Here is a 25,784-nt window from a genome sequence, read left to right on the forward strand (position 1 = left end):
ACTGGATTCACTGCTTCACTGTGTGTGTGTTGAACATCTGGATGCTCATTTCCAGATGTTTATCTTTATTCTGGGACTTTAATAGATCCTCATTTATCTAAAGCAGCTTCTTTCTCATCCTGTCAATGTGTTTAACAAGCAAAGACTTTCAGAAACAAGTAATTTTAAAAGAAAAGTTGCGTATTTAGCAAAATGAGGTTTAATTTTAGTGTCATTTCAGTCATTTCCAGTGAACTTTTATTCTATTATTATTATTAAATTGTGTCATTTTGGAGATTACAAAAAAAATAAAACGCGTCTTTCAAACTCATTGGCAGATTTATAGTTCAGGGTCGATGGAAGTTTTTCATTTCTGCATAAAAACCTTTTTAACGCAAACTGGTGTTAAAGCTGGAGTCGCAATGATGAATCATTTAGTTGATAAAGTTTCTGGTTTCTAGCTGATGAATTGTGTCATTTTCGTGTTTTTTTTTATTTCTTACTTGCTGGTTTTAGAATTCGAATTAGTTTTAACACCTTCTCTCTAAAGTCCAGTTTGCCTGTTTACATTTCAGTGCGTATATTTTTAGCTTTTTAGCTGCATCTTCCACATATAAAGTCGACTTAAACCGTTGCTGAGGCAGCAGAATAAATAAAGTGCAGTAAAACGTCCGACATTTCGCTGTGACGGCATTAAATATAAAATGAGCTGCGTCCGTCGTGTCGTCAGTAATCCTAAAGGAGGTGAACTCTGAGATCCAACCGGAGCTGCTGATCTTTTAAGCTGCTTCCAGGTTTCAAATCTGTCTCCTAATTTAAAGGCACCAGCAAGGATTCAGACGACGGATCGTCTCAGTGACCTTTGGGGGGAGACAACGTCCAACAGGAGACACGATCGCTTCCTTACAGCAGAGAAAACCAGGCTGTATTACTTTAGCATGTTTTACTGATGTTTCTGACTATTTGATAAACAGAAATCATAATTTAAGCCTCGATTATACTACACATATTCAGCTGTTTGGTATTCTGACTTATTTCTTTAATGTGCAGCTGAACATTTAACAGTTTCAGCTTCTCACATGTGAGAATTTGCAGCTTTTTATATCTTATTTGATGTAAGCTCAATATTTTTGTGGGGTTTAGAAGCAATTTCAGGTCATTTTGAGCCGATTACTCCTAAAAATGAAGTTGTTCTAACTCATTTTTTTTTCCATATTATTTGAAATGAATTTTTGTGTGATATTTATTTAATTTCTGCAATTATGAAAACCAGTTGTTAAGTTGATAAAATGCAAAATAAAACATTGATAAAAAATAAAAATGTGCATATCCTGACCTCAAGGAGGAGAAAACTCTAATTATCAAGACGATTTTATGAAGTCAACTTAAATTTAGTTTTAAACCATCTAGTGCAGAAATTAGAGTTTAAATTACAGAAAAATACGTTGAATTACCAACATTAAATTATAATAACTTACAATTACCAACATTAATATGTACAACCACCTCATCAGCATCATGTTTGCAACTTACAAGGTTTTCTAAATCAGTAAACTAGATTTGTTCAATCTTGCAGCCATGCATTTAATGAAGTGGAGGAAATAGGTCCCTTAAATTATGTTTTAGAGTTTATTAAAGTAGATGTCTGCATTTTTACAAATAATTTATTTTTTTTACAATATTTTAAAAGATTTTATTTAGCATTTTTTCTTGTTTTATGAAATTACAAATCTAGATCTAGATAGAGATAATTAGATAGTTCAGATCTAGTAAAACTGACAGAACTACAGAAGAAAGGTCAAATCTGTATTTTTATTTTTATTTTTTTACAAATAATTAGTTCTTTTACAATGTTTTACAATTTTTATTTAACATTTGTTCTTGTTTTGCTAAATTACAATTAATATCCAGTAAAACTGACAGAATAAAAGTAATAATTTGAGTGTTAACTACAGAAGAAACAGGTCAAAAGTGTAAATGTTCACATCAAAAATTAGTATTTTTACGCATAATAATTTGCTCTTTTACCATATTTGACTACAAAATTACACAATTTTTACTGTATTTGAATATTTAAAAATATTATTTTACAGATATTTGAATGATTAATTTGAAAATCTAAATCTATATATATATATATATATTTATGCAAGAACAGAAAAATATTTTTCAACTGTTATTTTACATTTTTTTCTCATTTTGTTAAAATACGATTACTATCTAATGAAACTCACAATATTAAAAATATTAATTTACATGTTAACTATAGAACAAACAGGCCAAACTGTAAATGTTCACATCAGAAATCTTTAATTTTACAAATAGCCATTAGCTATTTTACAACATTTTCCTCTAAAATTACACAATTATTATTGTATTTAAATCTAAAAATATTATTTTACAAATGTTAGCTTGAAACAAAGTATATAAGGACAGAAAAAATATATTTTTCAACTGTTATTTCACCTTTTTTCTTGTTTTATTATATTAGAATTAATGTCTAGTAAACTGACAGAATAAAAGTATTAATTTAAATGTTAACTGCTAAATAATAATTAGTTCTTTTAGTGTTTCACTGTACAATTGCACATTTTTTTTTACTGCATTTAAATCAGCTAAAGTTAGTTATTATTTAATTTATCAATACAGACTTTCCCGTTGTTTTTACCATTTTTACAGTTTTTGAACTTGTGTTTTTTTGACATTTTTAAGTTAAAAAGGGTTTTTTATTAGTTTTTTCTTATAGTGCACATTTTTTGTTACTTACTAATTTCTAATTTCCTTCTGCTGTCGCTGACGTTTATTCCAGCAGAATTTGCACGTTAACGACTGAACCTTCCTTGTTTAAAGTTAATTTTTTTCTCAGAGCGATGTTAAAAATCTTTGCCACTAAATGACAAACAGCGTCGGATGCGGTTGCCATGGAACTCCGTCCATAGCAACGGCAGAAGCCAGCGGCAGAATTCGCTTCTTTAGGCGACTAATGAGGAACCCGATGAGTCAGAGCGGCGTCCGGACGCATTAACATGCAGCTTCCTGTTGGTTTATCCCCCGTTTTCAAACTGATCCATAATGCAGCGGAGGCCTTGAAGTGTTAATGAAGAGTATTCTGGGATGTCTGGCGGCTCCATTCATCTGCAGCGATTACAAAAGGAGGAGAGGCTGGTCTGGGGTCAGTCGCTCTGAGCAGGTTTAGCTGCTGGAGTTATTTTAAAACTCTCTCCTCCTCTCAGTGTTTGTTCTTCATCCGAGCAGCACCGACCGACCGAACGCCTCTCAGGTTGTATTTAAACAAACTCTAGTTTCTGTTTCTCTCCTTGTTGTTGTTTATTGTTGTGTTTTTGTCTTCCTGCTGGACCACCTGTAGTTTGTCGTGTGTCGACCTGCTGCTAAATCACTGACTTAGTGACACAGATTACACTCAGATTAGTCTTTTTCCGTCTCCGACGCTCCGATTCTCCCGTTTGCAGCCACTGAAGACTTTTAGAACGAGTCGCTTTTCCACTTCTCACACTGATTATCCAGTTTTCATTCATTATTTTCTAAATCACAGCAGCACAACAGGGACTTTTTGCAATCAAATCTGTTTACTTTCAGTTCACTTTCTGTTTATCTGTTTCTTGTTGTTTAGTTTATAGTTTATATTGTGTAGTTATACTATTTTATTTGTATTTTTTTATTTTAAAATGTTACTCATTTATTTATTTTGTTTATTTAATTTGTATTTATTTATTTTTTAGACACTATTCCTTGTTTTACAGTTTAGAGTTTATATTGTGTACTTATGCTATTTTATTTTTATTTTTAAAAATTTTAAATTGTATTTATTTACTTATTTTATTTATTAATTTAATTTAATTTATTTCTTTACTTATTTTTTTCTTATTTTATTAGACATTATTTCTTGGTTTACAGTTTAGAGTTTATATTGTGTACTTATGCTATTTTATTTTTATTTTTTAAAATTTTATTTATTTACTTATTTATTTATTTTATTTATTTCCTTATTCTATTTATTTATTTTTATTTATTACATTTTTTTAGACACTATTCCTTGGTTTACAGTTTAGAGTTTATATTGTGCACTTATGCTATTTTATTTTTTATATTTTTTAAAATTTTATGTAGTCATTTATTTTTATTTATTTATTTTTATTTTATTTTTTTAGACTATTTCTTTGTTTACAGTTTAGAGTTTATCTTTTGTACTTATGCTGTTTTATTATTTTTTATTTTATTTGATTTTTTGCTTATTTATTTTATTTATTGTTATTTTATTCAGTTTAGACACTATTCCTTGGCATCCATGTAGACACTTCACACACTTTGACACTTAATTTGTGTTCTTTTTTTGGAATCTATTTAATTACTGCTTCTCTGTAATTGTGAATATTTCACTAAGCTTTGTTCAACACTTTCCTCTGGGATGAATGAAGTTGATCTGATCTTAAATTCTTACTTGTGTATTTAGTTTAACTCGCTGGTTCCAGTTCAGTGTGTGCTTCTGCGATGGTGAGAAAAGCTTTGTGTTGTTTTACGACAGAATAAAAGCGTTTAATTAAAAGCAAAGCAAACAAGATAAGAACTCTGCTGCACCTGTTCTCTGTTTCTATCCACCTCAGCAGTTTAACCCTCTCAACTCCAAACACTTCTTCTGTGTTTTTACTCACTCTGGACTCATTTTTCACTGGAATATAAAATCCTGCAGCTCTACGGAAACAGAACAACCAGGATTAGAAGCAGAGAGAATGAAGAAACGTCTCCTGTGCAGTAAAACATAATTATAATGCTGTAAATCAAAAAGAAAAAAATGAAAGTTTAATTATTTATTTTACAAAAATTTAAAAATCCTGCAATCAACACTGGAAAAAAACAGGCTAATCTACACACTATTGATACTTTACTACATATATTTTTATTTAATTTTCTTGGAAACACTGCCTGCAGTTCAGCTGAAACACTGAATTTTTGCCACGTGACTCTGTGTTGTATTTCAATCACTGATGGCTTCACAGTTGCACAGAGTCCTACAGATTTATTTTTAGTTTTTTTTAAAATGTAAAATTAGTTGACAACATTTAGCATGTCTCCATATTTCAGGGCAACTTTTAGTAAAATAAATAAACATCTGCTCAGAGATTAAAGAGAAAAATACTGAAAATTCTACTATTTTAATGTAGCTGCAGCTTCACGTACAACAGTAAGCAAACGCATCATTGCTTAAATGCACTTATTTCAAACAATAGCAAGCGAACGCATCACTGTTCAAACTGACTTAGCACATACTACAGTCAGTAAACGCATCACTGGTCAAATGCATGGTTTTTTGTACAGTGAACACATCACTGTTCCAATGTACTTAGCTTGTGCAAAGGTATGTAAACGCATCATTTTTTATACACCTAATTATAGTAAGTGAATGCATCACTGAGTAAACATGTATTTTGTACAACAGTCAGTGAACGTATCTTTGTTCAAATGCACGTATTTAGTACAACAGTAAGTGAATGCATCACTGTGCAAACGTACATATTTTGTACAACAGTCAATGAACATATCATTGCTCAATGCACTTAATTTGTACAACAGAAAGTAAACGCATCACTACATAAACACACATTTTTTGTACAACAGTAAGTGAACGTATCTATTTTCAAATGCACTTATTTAGTTGAACAGTGAATGCATCACTGTTTAAATGCGCTTAATTTGTCGAGCAGTAAGTGAATGTGCCCATGTCCAGACGGACCTATTTAGTACAACAGTAAGTGAACGCACCACCGTTTAAATGCACTTAGTTTGTCAAGTCATAAGTGGATACATCACAGTTAAATGCACTCAATTTGTGGCACCAGTAAGTGAATGCACCACTGTTAAAACACGCTTAATAAGCCCAATATTAAGTGAATACAGTTGGTTCATACAGGAGAAAGTGAACGCATCACTGTTCAAATGTACTTAGTTTGTAAAACAGTAGTGAATACATCGTAGTTATAATGCACTCAATTTGTGGCACAGTAAGTGAATGCACCACTGTTAAAACACACGTATTCAGCACAACAGCTAGTGAACACATCACCATTCAAATGCACTTATTTAGTATTTTAGTCAATGATTGCATCACTGTTTAAATACACGTAGTTCGTAAAACAGCATGTGAACACACCACCATTCACATGCATGTAGTTCTTATAATAGGAAGTGAATGCACCACGGTTCAAACACATTTATTTAGTACAACTGTAAATGAACACATCACCATTCAAATACAGTTCGTTCATACAAGAAAAAGTTAAATGCACTTGTTTTGTGGCACAGTAAGTGAATGCACCACTGTTAAAACACACGTATTAAGTGCAACTGTAAGTAAACGCATCACCATTCACATGAATGTAGTTTTTATAATAGTAAGTGAAAGCACCACAGTTCAAATGTACTTACTTAGTACATTAGTAAGTGAATACATCACTGTTTGAATGCACTTAGTTTGTCAAGTCGTAACTGAATACATCACGGTTAAAATGCACTTAATTCGTAGAACAGCATGTGAACACACCACCATTCACATACATGCAGCTTTTATAATAGTAAGTGAATGCACCACGGTTCAAACACACTTAAGTACAACAGTAAGTGAACGCATCACCATTGAAATGCATTTACTGAATACAGCAGTAAATTAGTGCAGCAGTGTTTCAATGCTCTTATTTCATACAACAGTCAGTGAATGCATCACAGTTCATATGCATACTACATATATAAGACACTGAAAGTAGAATCAGTTTTTTTTCTTGAAGCCCATTTGGATATATTTTCTCTGATAAACTGATGTGTAACCACAGCTGTCAGCCTGATGTTTTATGTATTAATCGGCTCGGTGTTGGGGTTGTGTCGTCCCTCTGACCGTCTCCACTGAGCTGCTGTATCTTGTACCTGATGACGGAGGCCTTGTAGCTCGGCGTCCTGTTACCTGTGATCGGTGGAGCAGCAGGAACCTGAGCGGCTGCAGTGAAAGTGAGCAGCTGCTATAAATAGACTCGTTTCACTGATCAGCTAATCAGCAGCGCCAAGCCGCCGTCACTGGATCTGAGGGCAGAGATCAGAGTCGACCTCAGACAGAACCACACTCAGTGACAAAATACTGTAACAGGTTCTGTCCTTCTTTTACCAGAACCTCAACACAATGAAACCGACAGAGAAGTTTGAAGTAGAAATCATTAAACCACAAAGTTGTTCAAACAAACTCAGACGTTTTAGTGACAGCAGAGACCGATGAGCTTATTGATGTTTCTCTTCTTGGTTGTTTTGTGTCTCTTTGTGGTTGTTTTGTGTCTCTTTGTGATCGTTTTATGACTGTTTTTTGTGTCTCTGTTGTTTTTTGTGTCTGTGGTTGTTTTGTGTCTCTTTGTTGTTGTTTTGTCTCTTTATGGTTGTTTTGTGTCTGTGGTTGTTTTGTGTCTCTTTGTTGTTCTTTTGTCTCTCTGTGGTTGTTGTGTCTCTTTCTGTTTAATTTGTGTCTTTTTGTGGTCATTTTATGTGTCTTTGTAGTCGTTTTGTATCTCCTTTTAATTGTTTTGTGTCTCTTTGTGGTTGTTTTGTGTTTCTTTGTTGTTGTTTTGTGTCTCTGCTGTTGTTTTGTGTCTCTGTTATTGTTTTGTGTCTCTGTTGTTGTTTTGTCTGTTGTTTTTTGTGTCTCTGTTGTTGTTTTGTGCCTCTTTGCAGTTGCTTTGACTTTTCCTAATTATTTTGTGTCTCTTTTAGATTGTTTTGTGTATTTTTTGTGGTTGTTTTATCTTTAATTGAAGTTTTTTGTGACTTTCTTCTTGTTTTGTGGCTGTTTTGTGTCGCTTTGCAGTTGTTTTGTGTGTATTTCTTCTTGTTTAATGTAATTTTGTGATTGTATTACGTCCATTTATTTTTGTTTTGTGTGTCTTTGTGGTCAATTTATGACTCTTTGTTTCCATTTTGCTGGTTTTGTGGTCATTTTGCATCCAATTGTGGTCATTTCATGTCTCTTTGTAGTTGTTTTTTTTGTCTCTTTGCCAGTGTTTTGTGTGTGTAGTTGTATTATGTCGCTTTCACTTGTTCTCGTAGTAGAATACTTACATGCGTACAGATTCAGGCAGTTGTGTTTGTGTTGCTGGTTGTGGATCGGTGACGTGTAATTGCTGGTGTGATGTTTTTATTTGGGAAAGCCAGCGGGTCGTCGAGGGTTTAATTACTGTTGTTGTTGTGTGTCACAGCGGTGGCGGCGACATCCTCCTGTTGTCGTGCTGCTCAGCCTGTAGAGAAAAGCCGACACTTCCTCTGACTGCTCTATAATTCATGATGCTGCAGGGGTCCCACGCCTCCACAACATAAATAACATCAAATCTGCCTGGAAGACTGAATGAAGCTCATCACTGATCAGTGTGGTGTGTTCAGGGGAGTCAGGGAAATCAGGAGCTCAATGTTTGGTGCACTGTCTGGATTATTCTGAATGGAGCTGAGCCAATGAAAGCTGCCCTACCTCACCTGCTAATGCTCAGGTGTGCAGGCTCGCTCATGTAGCTGCAGCTCCGATGTGTTCAAGCCAGTTCCTGAAGAGCAGATTAAGTCGGGATTTTCCGGTTTCCTCGGCTGAATTTAGCCATGACACTGTTTCAGTTCCAGACCAGGCTAACAGCCAGCACTGATTAATCCTGTTCAGATGGCCGTCAATCCCGTCGTGTTTACAGCTGGTCCATGACCTGAAGTGTTATGCTGCCCTTTTGTTAGTCTTCACGTCATGATGCTGCCACCACCGTGCTTCACTTCATGATGCTGCCACCACCATGCTTCACATCATGATGCTGCCACCACCATGCTACACATCATGATGCTGCCACCACCGTGCTTCATATCATGATGCTGCCACCACCATGCTTTATGTCACGATGCTGCCACCACCATGCTTCATATCATGATGCTGCCACCACCGTGCTTCATATTATGATGCTGCCACCACCATGCTTCACATCATGATGCTGCCACCACCATGCTTCACATCATGATGCTGCCACCACCATGCTTCACATCATGATGCTGCCACCACCATGCTTCACATCATGATGCTGCCACCACCGTGCTTCACATCATGATGCTGCCACCACCGTGCTTCACATCATGATGCTGCCACCACATGCTTCACATCATGATGCTGTCACCATCATGCTTCACATCATGATGCTGTCACCACCATGCTTCACATCATGATGCTGCCACCACCATGCTTCACATCATGATGCTGCCACCACCATGCTTCACATCATGATGCTGCCACCACCATGCTTATTTCATGATGCTTTTCATTAGTCAAAGCCAAACTTATTTATAATGCACATTTAGAAACAGCAGGAGATGAATCATAGTGCTGCATAGTTTAAATATCAAACCATAAAAACAGAAAGGGAAGATGTAGGTTCTAAACAGAAGTCTGAGCAGAGATGCAGTGAAAAAAGTTCTTATTGTGGAAGTCTGTGTGGTTTTAGTTTCAAATCTTTTCTCTGGAGCTCTGTACAAACATGTTCGCATCTAATTTGTGGACTTCTTTGTGGTAAAATATGTAGTACAACATCTGGTGTGAATTTCTCTTCTCTGCTGCTCAGATTTGCTGCCTGTAAAACAATAAAAACACATAATAAAATGTTGTTCGGTCAGTGTGGTGGTCCAGCAGTTGTGCGGTTCTACTGTTGTGTTTACGGTGATGATGATGTACAGAACTGTGCAATGGTTTGAGACGCTTCAGACTTTAGAACACGTGCATTTTCCTCCCTCATTGAAAACTTTGAAGAAGTCGTCCACTTTTATTTGGAAAAACTGCTTTAACATTCCTCATAGAGGCAGTAAGGGCAAAAACTGGTGCATAGAAATTCATCAGAATGCAGGTAATTGAAGTGTTTGATGGTCAAAATATCCTGATGAAGGACTATTAGAACTTCCTGCTTAATGTGTTCAAACATGCACTCGTAAAAATAATGTTTGGGCTCAACAACTAAAAAATAACAAATTCATCAGTTTAAATCAATCTTTTTGAGTTATGACAACTTATAATGGAACTGTGTTCAACCAACAAACGACAGTGAGTCAAGAAGATTAGCTTTTCCTCTACTTACTTAATGGTTGTTGGCATAAGCATAAGTGTTCAAGCTGATGACAAAAAGATGTCCAAAATTACACAAAATTGTCCCAGAATTATTCAACTTTGTCCAAAAAAGTGACAAAAACTGTTCAAAATGACCCAGTATTTCCCCCACATGACTCAAGTGTTGTCCAGAATTGGTCAAATTTGGATTAGCTTCAGACTGTTACTGGAAAGGAATCTTTGTGTGCTATGTAAATAATTACAGCAATTTTAAGATATGACTGGCACCAAAACAGTTTCATTAGGTTTACAAAAGGAAATGGTTTGGGGTTAAAACTCAGTCTTTATGATACAAAGCTCCATGTTCTAGCTTTACAGAGAGACAGCTCCACTTATTCACACAATCACAAGAGGCATTCGAGGTTACTTTGTGCTTTTTATTGATCAAGTGGATAATAATGCACCTGCTGAACCTACTAGAAGGTGGAGGAGGTTCCCACTAGTTGTGGGAATAACGTGGGATGATAACATTGAACATGAGCAGAGCTGAGCACGAGAGAGTAGATTTTATAAAAAGCCAGAGCATCACTTCATTTTCATCTCCTGCTCAGTGTGCTCTGATTTTTTTATTCATTAAATTAGTTTCAAACGTGCCATTAGTATCATAAATGCAGGAACAAGAGAGAATAAAACACAAAATGAAGGAAAAATAAAAACCAGAACCTAAATTAATGTCTGCAAATGAGTAGGATGAAGTTTAACTTGTTAATTCCTACCAGCTACATGTCTGTAAATCTCATATTTTACTGTTTCCTGTTTGTTTTAGACCTTATATACTTCTTTAGAAACCCCAAGAACAACTTTACTGTTCCACAGTAAAGTATATCTTTCAAGCAGTCTGTTTTTTAAAGTGGGGATCGCTGATAACGTCCGGTTATCGATCGGTCTGGTGCTGTTCTGGATTTCTGTCAACAATTCTCGTGAAAAGACCAAAATCAGCGGTGGTTATTGAAGCGGAGAACCCCAGGGCTCCGTTCTGGGTCCTCAGCTTTTCTCTGTTTACATGATTATATTAAATCAGCAAACATCTTTTCACTTTTACACTACCGTTCAATAGATTGGGGTCACTTTGAAAGAAAAGCGTTTTTTTTTTTCAATGAAGATAACATTGAATTAATCAGAAATCCTGTCTAGACATTGTTAATGTGGTAAATGACTATTCTAGCTGGAAACAGCTGATTTTTAATGGAATATCTCCATAGGGGTACAGAGGAACATTTCCAGCAACCATCACTCCTGTGTTCTGATGCTACATTGTGTTAGCTAATGGTGTTGAAAGGCTCATTGATGATTAGAAAACCCTTGTGCAGTTATGTTAGCACATGGATAAAAGTGGGAGATTCACAGAAAGCATGAAATTGCCTGGATGACCCCAAACTTTTGAACGGTAGTGTTTTGAGATCAGACTGTTCTTTAAGTTTACCCCACAAATATCTACTCTTCATGGTGGTACGAGCAAGTTACTTTTTAAAATTTTCCTTTGGCGTTGCTCAGATCAAGAGGAACCAGGCAAACCCCAACTCTGGTTTTATTTACGCTGGTTTAAGTCAGAAATATTAAATTACAGCCAATTTGCAGCTTTTTCTAACAAACTGTGTTAAATTGGATGAAATTTGAGTTGAGCGATTTTTCAAGGAGCAGTAATTTTATCGTTTTCTGCTGCTCACTAGTCCTGAATAACAACTTCCTGTTAGTTCCTGAACTCTTTGCACAGTCCTGGACTATCGTTGCACCTTTTCCTTTGTCTTTTTTAGCTTTTAGTCCAAATCTGTCCGTACTTCGAGCTAACAGCTGTTTGGTTCCACAGAGGACTCTCTCTGGAGTCCCTCAGGCGTCCATCATGGACACGTTTTTCCGTCGTCACTTTAAGAGGAAGGAATCTTCTCTGCAGTTGGATGCTGAAGCCAAGTCTTGCCGCCAGCGAAGGCCCAGCGTGGCCGTTCCCACCAGTAAAGCCCGCCGGAGGTCCAGTGCCGGGTTACCATCCTCCACTCTGACCCAGCGGCGGCGCTCCAGCGTCCAGCTGCCGGCCGGACCTCCGAGTGCAGGAGGAGGCCGTCTGGCCAAGACCTCGAGTCACTGCAGGTGGGTGGGACACGGCCGGAGACGCTCCAGCACCACCACCCCCAGCCTCAACCCGAGGTTCGCTGTCCGGAGGAGGAAGGTGGGGAAGCTGCGCACCATCGACACCCACCTGCTGGGTCCGTCCATGCTGCTGGCCAGCCTCATCCAGATGGCCGAGGAGGAGGAGGACGAGGAGGGGGCGGGGCTACCGGCGGCCGAGCAGCAGGTGGAGGTGAGGGGCGGAGCCAACAACATTCGGATGTTTTCCCGCTCCAGCAGCCTCCACTCAGACGGAGACGACAGCAGTGATTACTCCGACGGCAGCCAATCAGACAGCAGCGAGCCGTCGGAGGCGGAGCATCTGGCCGAGGAGGACTCCGCCTCCTGGTCTCCTGAGGCCCGCTGCTCTCCGGCCTCCACCCCGTCCTGCTCCTCCGTCCTGGAGGTGAAGAGGCCCCAGCTGCCCTCGCGGCCCCTGATCCGGGCCCCTCGCTGCCTGAGGAGGAACTCCTCTCAGCTCCACGCCGGAGACTCGGCTGCCTACAGCTGCTACCGAGTCTCCAGCCAGAGGAAGAGGAGGAGGATCTCCACCATCTCCAAGGCCGGCAGCCCCTGGCCGGGCCGAGGCCTCCCGCTGCCCAGCCGCAGGACCTCCGTCTACTACCTCAACCACCCGGGCTTCTGCAGGGGCCCCGGGGCCCTGAGCCCGCTGGGGGCCCACAGCTACGACTCCAGACTGGAGAGCTGGAGCGCCTTCCTGCTGTATGTAGAGGGCTGCAGTCTGAGGGCTGCAGAGAGAAGCATGTTTCAGTTTAGTGTCGTTTTGTTTTGTTTACATCAGTTTAATCTTCTGAACCCTGAAACCCAACGATGAGTTCTAACGGCATCTTGTCTTTTAAACAAATCACTAAAATGACACCAATTATCAGAGCTGGAAACTGTTAAAATCTCAACTTCTTGACAGTCTTTCATGTGACATGCAGTTCTGTTGGGAAAATCAAGCAATAATAAGCTTTTAAAAAAATGGATCTTTCTCAAAATGACTTTATTTCACATTTTATATAAAAGTTCCCTTAAAATTACAGTTTGTTCCAAAACTAAAAATTCTGAGTTTCTCTGAGCATCTGAGAAGTGAAGGTTGCTTGACAAATATACGAAGTTTTTGCATGAACTGCAGGCAGTGTACACAGAGAGGCGAGGAGAGTATGGAAATTTAAAAATTAAAACTGTAAATAATTAAGTATATAGAATATGTACAGACACCTGTTTTCCAGTTTTGGTTAAAGCTGTGGGCAATTGGAAAAATGTTGCACACATTGATTCAAGTTTTTTCCATTTTGGCCACATAAATGATATAGAAGTTCAATTTCTTTTTATTTTTTGTATAATTTTTTAACTTTTGTGTCAAACTGCTCAGAAAATACTTTTCTTCATTCTCTCTCCTTCTTCATGGTTGTTCTGTTTCAACAGAGGTGTGGGACTTTAGATTGCAGTGAAAAATGAGCCCACAGTGAGGAAAAATGTGAAATGAGGAAATAAAACGGTTAGAAAATGTGTCGGGTTCAGAGGGTTAAACTGGGATTCGTGCCTCAGTTATCTAATAAAGGTAGATAGTTATTGTAGTTATTCTATTTCTCCTGTTGAAAGGGTTCTTTGTGAAAACTGTAGCTTTAGATATGAAACAGGAATGTTGTTGTCTACCTGCACATGTAAATATGAATATATGACAAGAGGCAAGCAAGAAAGGTGCCTGATATTTACATCAAACCCATAAAAACATGTTCACAATATGTTTTAACATTTTAGAAAAAAAGTCTCTGCTTGTACTGCTCATAATGCGGCACAAAACATCACCAGGAGTTAAATAAAAGCTCCTTTAAAGGTATTAAAAGCCGTAAATGTTTCTTACAGCATCTGAATGCTTCACCTTTGGATACATTTCATAGATATTTCACTTTCTTTTGTTTTGAAATGATTGATCTATGAGGTGTGTTGATGACGTGGAATCATGATAAATTAGTCGATTTGTGCTTACCGACTCATCTTATGAATTATGTGATAAACGGGAAAAAAAAAACAACAAAATGAGCTCCAAGGACACAACAGCTGAGATTCATGAATGCAAATCTCTGAGATATATATATATATATATATATATATATATATATATATATATATATATATATATATATATGGTTGGTGGTCAGACACCCAGCAGCATGTAGGAGGAATAAACTGTCATGAATAAACACTAAAATGATGATTTTTGACATGAGTCAGAGATTCTGCTGCAGAAACAAACGCTGCCGTTGAGGCTCATTAGCAGCGATGCTAACAAAGAAACTGACTCATCGACTGATCGCAGCTCTAATTCTCAGGTTAATCAATGTGAGTGTGTCCAGACGCCTGAATCTCAGCAGCTACATCGTGAAAAGTCATGTTCAGCATCTTAGAAATGCAAACTTTTAGGGAGTAAAAAGTTCAGATATTAAAGCATCGCCTGATATTTTCTAAATGGGGTCATTTCATCTTGAATCATTTCTGCTCAGTCATCTCTGATTTCCCTTAATTTTTGATAGGCATGAAATCTAAATATTTATAAAAGTATTTCTGAAGTTTTAACTTCAGATATTAAATATTTTCCAAGATAAACTTTTTTTTTTAACACTGCCCGTTGTCCCACTTTCTGCAGGTTTTTTCTCACATTGAAACTTGAGGCTATTGATTAACAACATCTCAGGAACTATTAGAGCTAAAATCCTGATATTTTTACCTTTATTTCTCATTATGTGGTAGATTCAGAATCTACAAGTTCAAATAAAATATATTAAACAGCCTTTACATACAAGCAGAAGTCTTCAGATGTGATTTAAAAGAAGAAACTGTTTTAGAAGAAGCCGGATGAACTTCAGAAAGTCCTGATCCAGCTTCTGAACACTGAGATGTTAAGAAACCTGCAACATTATATTCATGTAAACAGGAAAATCAGGTTTTATGTCCTGAATCTGAAGTCTGCAGCAGTCAAACATTTATTTATTGTGTAAATTCAACCTAATTTCTCTGGTTGTGCAGCAAAACCTCAATTTGTTCTTCACACGGAAACAGAAACAAGACAAAAAACAAAACATTTTTCAGTTTTCCAGCTTAAAAGCTCTCTTGTTTCTTGTGTTTTCAGGAAAGCCATTGCTAAGTCGGGCCTTCAGCACGCCGGGACTCAACCCAACGTGTCTCAGAGCGACTCGCTGCAGGAGCCGAGCAGCAGCATCGACTGGACGGTGAGTTTGATTCATCAGTACAGAGGAAACCCAGTGAAGCAGTTCAAACGATAAGGAAATCTGCCACGTAAAATCAGCGGTGGTTCATCTCTACATATTATTCATTCATTGTCATGTCAGCTGCTCCACTAACACGACTGAAGTTTTAACCCTCGTGTCGTCCTGCGGGTCAAATTGACCCGTTTTAAAGTTTGAAAATGTGAAGAAAAATATATATATGTCGTGAAACTTCTGATGTCCACATTTTCAGCATTTTTGGGAAATTTTTGACCATATTTCAGTGGAAAAAAGGAAATGTTAAAAATGTTTCTTTAGAACATTCCCAAAAAAGATTTTTTTGGGAATGTTCTTAAGAAAATATCAGAAGTTTTACTGATATATATGTAATAACTTTAGATATTTTTACTGATTTGTTTGGAAGATTTTTACTCATTTTTTGAAAATATTTACAAGAATTTTCTTGCCAAAGTAGTGGTTTTTTTTGTTTTTTGTTTTTTTTTAAATAAAACTTTTAAGGGAAAATTTTAAGGAATTATTGGAATTTTCTTCCTGAAGGTTTTGCAAATTTTCAGAAATTTGGGGAATTTATTTGCTAAATTTTTGAATTTTTTTCAGGCAAGAAAGCAAGATTTTTTGGTGCCCGTAAATGAGGACAACAGGAGGGTTAATCTAAACCACTGGTGTCAAACATGAGGCCTGTGGGCCAAAACCGGCCCTCCAGAGGCTCCAATCCGGCCCGACTTTGTAAAGAGTAAAAAATTACAGAGAAGACATTAACTGCAGATTGTAAATTAGTAAAACTATAAATTTAAAATAATTTCTAGACCATGACAAGTTGTTTGGAGTAAAATGCTAGATTGTTCATTGTTCTTTCATCTTTTTGTGCCTCGTTATTGTCATATTTCATCTTATTTTTGTTGTTTTTTTTGTCTGACTTGTCGTTTGTCTCATATTTTTGTCGTTTTGTCTCATTTTTGTCTCGCTTGTGTTTTTTGTCTTATTTTTTTCATTTATGTTTCACTTTATTACTTGTCTTGAGCATTGTTTGTGTCGTTTTGTGTTTTTTTTATCTCGCTTGTCTTGTCTATTTTTTTGTTATTTTGTTTCTCGCTTTTGTCATTTTTTGCCTCGTTTTTGTCATTTGTCCATTTTTTGTCCATTTTGTAGCTTTTTTGTCAAATTTTTGAGTCTTTTTTGTTATGTTTTGCATCATTTGTCTCATTATTTGTCGTTTGTGTCTCATTTTTGTCATTTTGCGTCTCGTCTTGTTTTGTTATTTTTTGTCTTTTTGTCTGACTTTCGTTGTTTTGATCATTAAGTAAAACACTATTTGACTCAGTTCCAGATGTGACTAAATGTTGTGTTCCTTTGTAGACACTCTGTGATCTCTAAGTTGTAATGTGTAAATGATAAACTGAGGGATAATATTGCTGAAATTGAATTTATTTTTCTTTAAAAATTTCAGGTTGTTCATGATGTTTTGTAAAAAGATAATTCCTTAAATGTGAATGTTTTCAGAATGTACTTTTTGTTGTACTAAAACAAAGGAAAAATGTGGAAAATTGTGTTTATTTACAGGTTATTATGCTGTGATTTTACTGGTCCGGCCCACTTGAGATCAAACTGGGTTGAACTAAGAAGAGTTTGACACCCCTGGTCTAAAGCAAGACAACGCCTTAAAATATGTTTTCTTCGAAGATATTCAGTTTACTGTCATGGAGGAGGAAAATATATATTATAAAAATATACAATAATAATAATAACTTGCTTTTAGTCACATGTGAGTTTTAAGCTGCAGCTCTGTCAATAGAACATATGACGGATGTTTGCGATAAATAAGAGAGGATGGAGAAAATATCTGTCTGAATATGTTTGAAATGAATGGTTTATTTTGTTTTTTAAACATTTAATGAACATTTCTTGCAGGTGTGTTGTGGTTAAAACAATTTCTTTGTTTTCTTGTTGCAGGATAATGCTCAGTTTGGAGACCACATCTGGTTTGAGACCAGCGGCTCTGGAGATTTCTGCTACGTTGGAGAGCAATACTGCATCGCCAAGTCTCTGGTGAGTCCAACGGCTGGTCGGAGTGTTTGTTTGAGCTAGTAAAGGATTAAACCAACAATTAATCTGCAGCACTTAATGTTAATAATGAGTTTGTGATGGATTGTGGTCTGGATTTCCTGAAGCTCAGGTCATTAAAGCTGCATTTACCACAATAAAGCACTAAAAAACAAAGCTGGAGCCAATATTACACCTGTAAATCATTAATCGTTGATAAATTAACCACTAATAAAGTCGTTAATTACAGCTGATAAACTCTTTTAAAATGTTGGCTGTATAAAAACTGGGTCCAGTATACAGTACCTATAAAATGTATTGGAAGTTTCCACCTTTTACTGTTTTTCAACATCAAATTCTCATCATCATGGAAGCATACCACCATCATTATTCACATCATGATGCTGCCACCACCATGTTTCACATTATGATGCTGCCACTACCATGCTTCACATCATGATGCTGCCACCACCATGTTTCACATTATGATGCTGCCACCACCGTGCTTCACATCATGATGCTGCCACCACCATGCTTCACATCATGATGCTGCCACCACCATGTTTCACATTATGATGCTGCCACCACCGTGCTTCACATCATGATGCTGCCACCACCGTGCTTCACATCATGATGCTGCCACCATCGTGCTTCACATCATGATGCTGCCACCACCGTGCTTCACATCATGATGCTGCCACCACCGTGCTTCACATCATGATGCTGCCACCACCGTGCTTCACATCATGATGCTGCCACCATCGTGCTTCACATCATGATGCTGCCACCACCGTGCTTCACATCATGATGCTGCTACCACCGTGCTTCACATCATGATGCTGCCACCATCGTGCTTCACATCATGATGCTGCCACCACCGTGCTTCACATCATGATGCTGCCACCACCGTGCTTCACATCATGATGCTGCCACCACCGTGTTTCACATCATGATGCTGCCACCACCGTGCTTCACATCATGATGCTGCCACCACCGTGCTTCACATCATGATGCTGCCACCACCGTGCTTCACATCATGATGCTGCCACCACCGTGCTTCACATCATGATGCTGCCACCACCGTGCTTCACATCATGATGCTGCCACCACCGTGCTTCACATCATGATGCTGCCACCACCGTGCTTCACATCATGATGCTGCCACCACCATGCTTCACATCATGATGCTGCCACCACCATGCTTCACATCATGATGCTGCCACCACCATGCTTCACATCATGATGCTGCCACCACCGTGCTTCACGTCATGATGCTGCCACCACCATGTTTCACATCATGATGCTGCCACCACCATGCTTCACATCATGATGTTGCTACCACCATGTTTCACATCATGATGCTGCCACCACCATGCTTCACAATGAGGATGATGTGTTTGTGATGATGTACATTTGGTGTCCACCAAAATAGCATCTAGTCTGAGAGTTGCAAAGCTCAATTTTGAGCTCATCAAATTAAAGAGTCTACTTCCAGTTGACGTCAGAGTCTCCACATGTCTTCTGGTGAATTCTAGTCCAGATCTAATAGGAGCTACTTTGTCTAACATAAAGTTTTGACGGGTGAAGAACAGACAACAGTTGTTTTAAAAGTTGTAACTCCTTCAGAGGAGTCACAGGTGTCTTGATGGCCTCCCTCAATAGTGTCTTTTTTGCACAGTTACTCAGAGGAAACTTCCAGGGGGTTGAATACTTTTTACAGTAGCAGGCGGTTTTTTTTGCAGTAAATCTGTTGTTGTGTTCTGCAGCAAAAGTCCGTCGCAAGGAAGAAATGTGCTGGATGCAAGATATCGGTGCACACCATGTGCATGGAGCAGCTAGAGAAGGTAAACTGTGCATCAACAGCTTTATTCTCAGGTTTTCCCTCCTGTTTTTCCTCACAGCATCTCTTCTTTGTGTTCAGATTAATTTCAGGTGCAAACCGTCGTTCAGGGAACCAGGATCTCGAGCCATTCGAGAGGTCAGTACCTGATTTAATCCACAGGATGATCATTATTAATCCCCCTGGGATGATTTACAATCTGTCTGACAAATGTGTTGTTTTCCAGCCCAACGTTGTTCGACACCACTGGGTCCACAGAAGGCGGCAGACTGGGAAGTGTCGACAGTGTGGGAAGGTGAGACTTAATTTACTGTCTGTCCTCACTTTATCTAGTTTTATAGTTTTAGTAGAACATAAGTCTGCAAAACAAACACATGGAATAAAAAAGAACCCAGCACAAACAAGCTGTACTGCTTCATAATATACTATAACTTTACTACAGTATATCTTTACAATTATACCTGTATATATTGATAAATAGGCTAAAATTTATCGATTTTAGTGATATTTTTAAATATATATTTATATTATATATGCATGTGCTATTAATATTATAATGTTGATATAAGTCTATATACAATATAAGCTAAGTAAATGTTAATAAATTGTAATATTAATTTGTTCTAATTTTACTACACTAACATTTAGAATTATTACTGTATACAATGATAAATAGGATAAAGTGGTTCAATTAATAATAATAATAATTATAATAATAATTATCATCATCATCATAGAGTTAGAGTTACTCTATCATATATTAATAATAACAATAATAATGTATCATTAATATTAAAATATTAAAATAGTATAACTTGACTACAGTATGACTGTAATTATTACCTGTATACATTGATAAATAGGCTGAAATGGATCAATTTAAATCATATGCAATCATTATTATATATATAATATATTAATGTACTATTAATATTATGATATTCATATATTTTAACTTCATATATAATATAATATAAGTTAAAATAAAATAATATATAAGTTCAATAAATATAAATAAGTTGTATTATTAATATATTGTAATTTTAAGACACTAACTTTAATATTATTACCTGTATACATTGATAAATAGGCTAAAATTGATCAATTTAAATCATATGTTAATATTATTATTATAATTTTTATATTATTAATATTAATACATTTTGACTTTACTACACTATAACTTTAGGACTATTACCTGCTACATTAATAGATACGCTAAAATGCTAAATTTAAATAAACATTTTTTTTAATGTTCGTTAGAAATGGGTCATTAAACATTAAAAATAATTGTCATTATCTACTGAATTCAAACATTTTATTGTGTTTCTAATGTAAAATAATCATAAATGACGACCAAAAAGTGACAAAAAAAGTTGTGATTTCTGATGCAAACTCATTTGTTTGGATATTTTTGGATGAAAATGACTTTGTTGCTGTTGAAGTCAACTTTTTAAACTATTTATTATTATTTTATGGCTAAAACTAATCAAACTGTCTCTCATCAACAGGGCTTCCAGCAGAAGTTTTCATTTCACAGCAAAGAGATCGTCGCCATCAGCTGCTCGTGGTGCAAACAGGCGGTGAGTTCATGTTTTAAACTGTTGTTCATGGAGAAGGTGACTTCCTGTCTGTTTCCACGTCACAGTGATGTCACTTCCTGTCTGCGTTTCAGTACCACAACAAGGTGACGTGCTTCATGCTGCAGCAGATCGAGGAGTGCTGCTCTCTGGGAGCTCACGCTGCCGTCATCATCCCTCCCACCTGGATCATCAGGGTCCGACGGCCGCAGGTAAGTGAACTCAAGTCTCCACACGACTAGATGGACTCCCAGATTTACCACACAATAAGAGTTTTAGTGATCTACATACCAGCTACCTAACCAATGGTTGTCCAGGTCAGAATGAGCAGCTGCCTCTCAGTCCACCAGGTTGATTTACTTTATAGAGCTGCTTCTGCTAAACTCTAAAATGTCTCAAAGCTCACCAGATGTTCTGCTTTTTAGCTGTAAGAGTGAACAACAGTCTTCATGCAACACCCAGTGGATTACTTTGATTATTGACAGCACTGTCCCAATAACAGCAGGACAATTTTTAGTTTTAGCATGTTGGGAAGCTAATGTGGCTAACATTAGCTTTGATGGTATGTCCACAGGTCAGAGCGCTGTGGAAACTGTAAGGCTAAAGCACATTTAAAGATGGTGGAAACTTTAATTTGCAGCAATAAAAAAGGACTGAGTGGTTACTGTTGTCTTCAGTTCAAACTAAACTAGCTGTTGTTTACAACTGTTGGCTTCTCTCCAGCTCTCTGTGCTCACATAAACTGCATTTAATACAGCCAAATTCACAATAAAGCTGTTTCTATTGACATATTTTTCTGTTTCTGTTGAAATAGTGACTGATATGCATCATTTTTAGCTAAATGTTAACCAGCAGTCGAGTCAGCGCTATTTCTAAGCTGCTACTCTGCAGCTAAAACACTTAATTTTATGATATCAGACAAACTCAGTAAACACGTGAAGTATTTTCTTAAAAATGATCACTCAGAGAGAAAAAAGTGATAGAAAGTCCTCTGGTCTCCCTGTGTCCTGACAATTATGGACACAGAGAGAGTCTTCTTCCTGAAGGAGGCGGGGACAGCAACAGCTACAAACACTGAAACCAGGAGTTAGAAAGTCATATTTAAAAAATTATCTTTTTGGTGTTTGGAGCGGAAAATTAAAGGACACATTCTGGGGACGTAAAACTGTCAATAGTTTGCTGAAAATATGGGAGCTTTGAAACCATGTCTCTGTCTGCAAACATAAATCTGATGTAATGATTTAACTGTTGATTACTTTCTGGATTAATCAGTTACTTTTTGTGAATTATTTTAGTTTAAATGCTAAAATTCGTACATTTATACAGTTAAAATATTTATTCATTCATGTTAAATACAGTGAAAGAGAAATGATTTTATTTTGATAAGTTCATGTGCATGCAATAACATGAAGTGCATGTATTTCATGTGCTTTTATTTTTGAAGTGAACAGGAAGTAACAGTCCTGCGGAAAGTATGAGGAGTGTTGTTCTGTAGCTGCAGCGTTTAATGTTCAGTAAATGAGCAGAGTTCTGAATGGAGTCTCTCTGGATTCATTTAAGAAGCTTCCACTTCACAACATCAGTCGTTTGGTTCATAAAACGTCTTAAAAATGGTGAAAAATGTCGACTAGTGCTTCCCAAAGCTCAAGATCAATGATGTTGTTTTGTACAAAGACAGAAAAGTAGAACATATTCTAACTTCAGAAGCTGAAATCATAGAATTTAGACTCTTTAAATTTAGTTTTTAGCGTTTGTTTCTCTGCAGACATCTCTGAAGTCCAGTAAAAAGAAGAAAAGGACATCGCTGAAGTGCAACAAGTCGAGCAAGAAGGGAGCAGAGGTGAGGAGGAGACGATAAAACACCCATCACTGGGTTTAAATGTTGTTGTTGCATCTTAGCAGCTGGTGGAGCCTCAACACTGTGTTGCTTAGTGCATTTAATCAGCAGTTCCAGATCTGATACGACCAGGATTTCTGTCTCAGGTTCAGGATGGCCGCTGGAAGCCCTTCCTGGTGAAGCCGGTTCCCTCTCAGCTCATGAAGCCTCTGCTGGTGTTTGTGAACCCAAAGAGTGGCGGCAACCAGGTAGTTTACCGCTCTTCTTTGAAATTCTCTTTTATACTCAGATTTTTACAGCTTAATGTTGATTTTCCTAATGGAATTTCTCAAAATAGTGTTCAAAATGCATCTGAAAGAGGAGACAAACTGATGTAACTCACCTCCATTTATTAGATTATTGAATTCTAGACTTTGTTCCTTGAGGTTGTACTCAGATTTAAGTAATACTGCCTCTTAGTAATACTTTCTGGATTCAAATTCCATTGAAAATATGTCTTTATTTGCAATTAATATGCAGCCATATGTGTAGTTTAATACATATATACAGATACTAATACTGTTTCTGTCCTCTGATATGTGCACACTAGTGTTTACAACAAAATGATTAGTTAGTTATGATAACTGGAGCTGAACTGGAGTTTATCTGGAGCTAAACTGGAGTTTAACCAGAATTTAAATGTAGTTTAACTGGTGTTTAACTGGATTTTATCTGGAATTTGTCTGCAAATTATTATTAGAGTTTAATTGGAGTGTAACTGGAGTTAAACTGGAGTTTAACTGGAGCTAAACTGGAGTTTAACTGGAGTTTAACTGGAGTTTAACTGAAGTTTATCTGGAATTTTAGCGGAGTTAAACTGGAGTTTATGTGGAGTTTTTCTGGAGTTTTAGCAAATTTTTATTGGAGTTAAATTGGCATTTAACTGGAGCTAAACTGGGGTTTAACTGGAATTTAAATGTTGTTTAATTAGATTTTATCTGGAGCTTAACTGTAGTTTAATTGTAGTTAAACTGGAATTTAACTGGAGTTTATGTGTAGTTTTTCTGGAGTTTTAGCAAATTTTTATTAGAATTTAATTGGATTTTAACTTTAACTGGAGTTTGACTGGAGTTTTAGCAGAGTTTAACTGAAGTGTAAATAGTTTAACTGGAGTTTAGCTGGAATTTAGCTGGAATTAAACAGGAGTTGGACAGAAATTTAACTACAGCTTAACTTTAACTGAAGTGTAACTGGAGTTTAACAGGAGTGTAATTAGAGTTAGACTATAATTTAACTGGAGTGCACGCTAGTGTTTACAACAAAATGATTAGTAACTTTCGTGCTAAAAATCAGTGATAATTAGCTGTTTATAGGTGCATTCATTAATTTTTTCGACCTATATTTAAACTCTGAACATACCGAGATATAGAAGCCTCATTTAAAATGTAACCGAATAAGAAAATACTGAATGCGTTCTCACAAAAAGAAACCTGGAAAAGCAGGACAATAAAAATATTTTGGGGAAGAATCTGCAAAATAATTAATGATTAAACCAGTGAGAATTCATAAATGAAATAGAATGCAATCCTTCAAACCTTCCTCTGTATTTTTATAGAGTGCACATTCAAGGCTGTAGTCTTTATTTTTAAAAACACGTGCACTCAATATAGTGCTTTATGCTACATTTACTGCTCTGTAAGTGCCTTCTTTGATTTAAGCCATTAACTGCTCAGGTATTGTTCATTAAGCCAAAGAAAGTAAAGCAATAATAATATTGTTATTTAAAGAGCACTTCTCAAACTCCAGCTTACAAAGTGCTTCACAAGGTCAGCAGAATAAAACAAACGAGCCATAAAATCTTTGTGTTGTGTTGGTGCATAGACGGTAAAAAGATGAAAAATCTGATGGAAACAACAGCTGCAGAAAGATGGTAAAATATACTGAACATCTGGGAAAAATGTAGGGAATATGTCAACAAATAAGCATCGACTTCTGCACCTAAAACCTCAACTGAAATCCAAACATTTGAGACTTTGGTTGTAATGGAAAGACCTGATACTTCTGTTTTTTATAGCCCAATATTGTATTTTTAGTTATTGGCAAACGTGTCTGATTGAGACACTCTACATAATGAAAATAGGAAAAAAGACCCAGGATGTTTCTGTTTTTATTGTTCACTTCAAGCAGTTTGAATCTCTGTTTTCTTTTCTTCCAGGGAGCAAAGCTCATCCAGTCCTTCATGTGGTACCTGAACCCTCGGCAGGTGTTTGACCTGACGAAGGGAGGTCCAAAAGAGGGGTAAGATCACCTACAATAACCCCCGAACTTCCCCATTTCTCCATCTGCAGCCTAAATAATGACCCAGAAATGAAGCGAATCTGGCCATCATGGAGAAACTTCAGTCCCATGAATGTGTCTCAAAGCAGATAAGAGAGGATCTGTTTTGAATGCTAGTGAATGAAGCTAAACACTACTTTTTAATAGTTCTTCTGGTACAAAGGCAATTATATTGAGTTTTATTATTGTTTAGCTGACTTGGTTTGATGGAGCAGAGTCACCTGCTTCTAAAAATCTGCATCATCTGCACAGTTCTGATATGAAATTTAACTGTTTTCTTAATTACAATTCATGTAAACTTGAAGAAGTAAAGGGGCCCAAGAACGGTGCCTTGAGGAACCCCACATGTGATTTTATGTTGAGTTATACCTGAGTTTTATTAGAATTTAATTAGAGTTTAACTGGAGTTTAACTAGTTTAACTTTAGCTTTACTGGAGCTGAGTTTGAGTTTAACTGGAGTTTATTTGGCGTTCAACTGGAGGTTAATTGGAGTTTAACTGGAGTTTGGCTTGAGTATGACTGAAATTTGATTGAAATTTGACTGGAATTTTACTGGAGTTTCACCGGAGTGTGATTAGACTTTAACAGGACTTTTACTAGTTTAACTGGAGCTGAACTATTTTTAATAGTTCTTCCGGTCTAAAGTCAGTTATTTCAGTTTTTTAATGTTTT

At 36.7% G+C, this 25,784-nt stretch overlaps 1 protein-coding gene across 2 annotated transcripts in view; it reads left to right on the top strand.

Annotated features, from left to right (window-relative positions):
* The window catches only part of dgkzb (diacylglycerol kinase, zeta b), a 71,972-nt gene that overhangs the window by 20,347 nt on the left and 25,841 nt on the right, over positions 1-25,784 (top strand). The window contains exons 1-12 of one of the 2 annotated variants that reach the window (XM_035941503.2): positions 3,113-3,259; positions 11,949-12,967; positions 15,381-15,480; positions 17,449-17,544; positions 19,305-19,382; positions 19,460-19,516; positions 19,605-19,673; positions 20,890-20,961; positions 21,054-21,170; positions 22,724-22,798; positions 22,942-23,043; positions 24,990-25,072. In XM_035941503.2, coding sequence (XP_035797396.2) covers positions 11,982-12,967; positions 15,381-15,480; positions 17,449-17,544; positions 19,305-19,382; positions 19,460-19,516; positions 19,605-19,673; positions 20,890-20,961; positions 21,054-21,170; positions 22,724-22,798; positions 22,942-23,043; positions 24,990-25,072 — 1,835 coding nt within the window. In that variant the 5' untranslated portion in view covers positions 3,113-3,259; positions 11,949-11,981. Of the gene's footprint in view, positions 1-3,112; positions 3,260-11,948; positions 12,968-15,380; positions 15,481-17,448; positions 17,545-19,304; positions 19,383-19,459; positions 19,517-19,604; positions 19,674-20,889; positions 20,962-21,053; positions 21,171-22,723; positions 22,799-22,941; positions 23,044-24,989; positions 25,073-25,784 lie in introns of those variants that run through there. The other variant, XM_055009202.1, reaches the window with a different exon arrangement.

Source organism: Amphiprion ocellaris, chromosome 3 (assembly GCF_022539595.1).
Source record: "Amphiprion ocellaris isolate individual 3 ecotype Okinawa chromosome 3, ASM2253959v1, whole genome shotgun sequence".
NCBI lineage: Eukaryota > Metazoa > Chordata > Actinopteri > Pomacentridae > Amphiprion > Amphiprion ocellaris.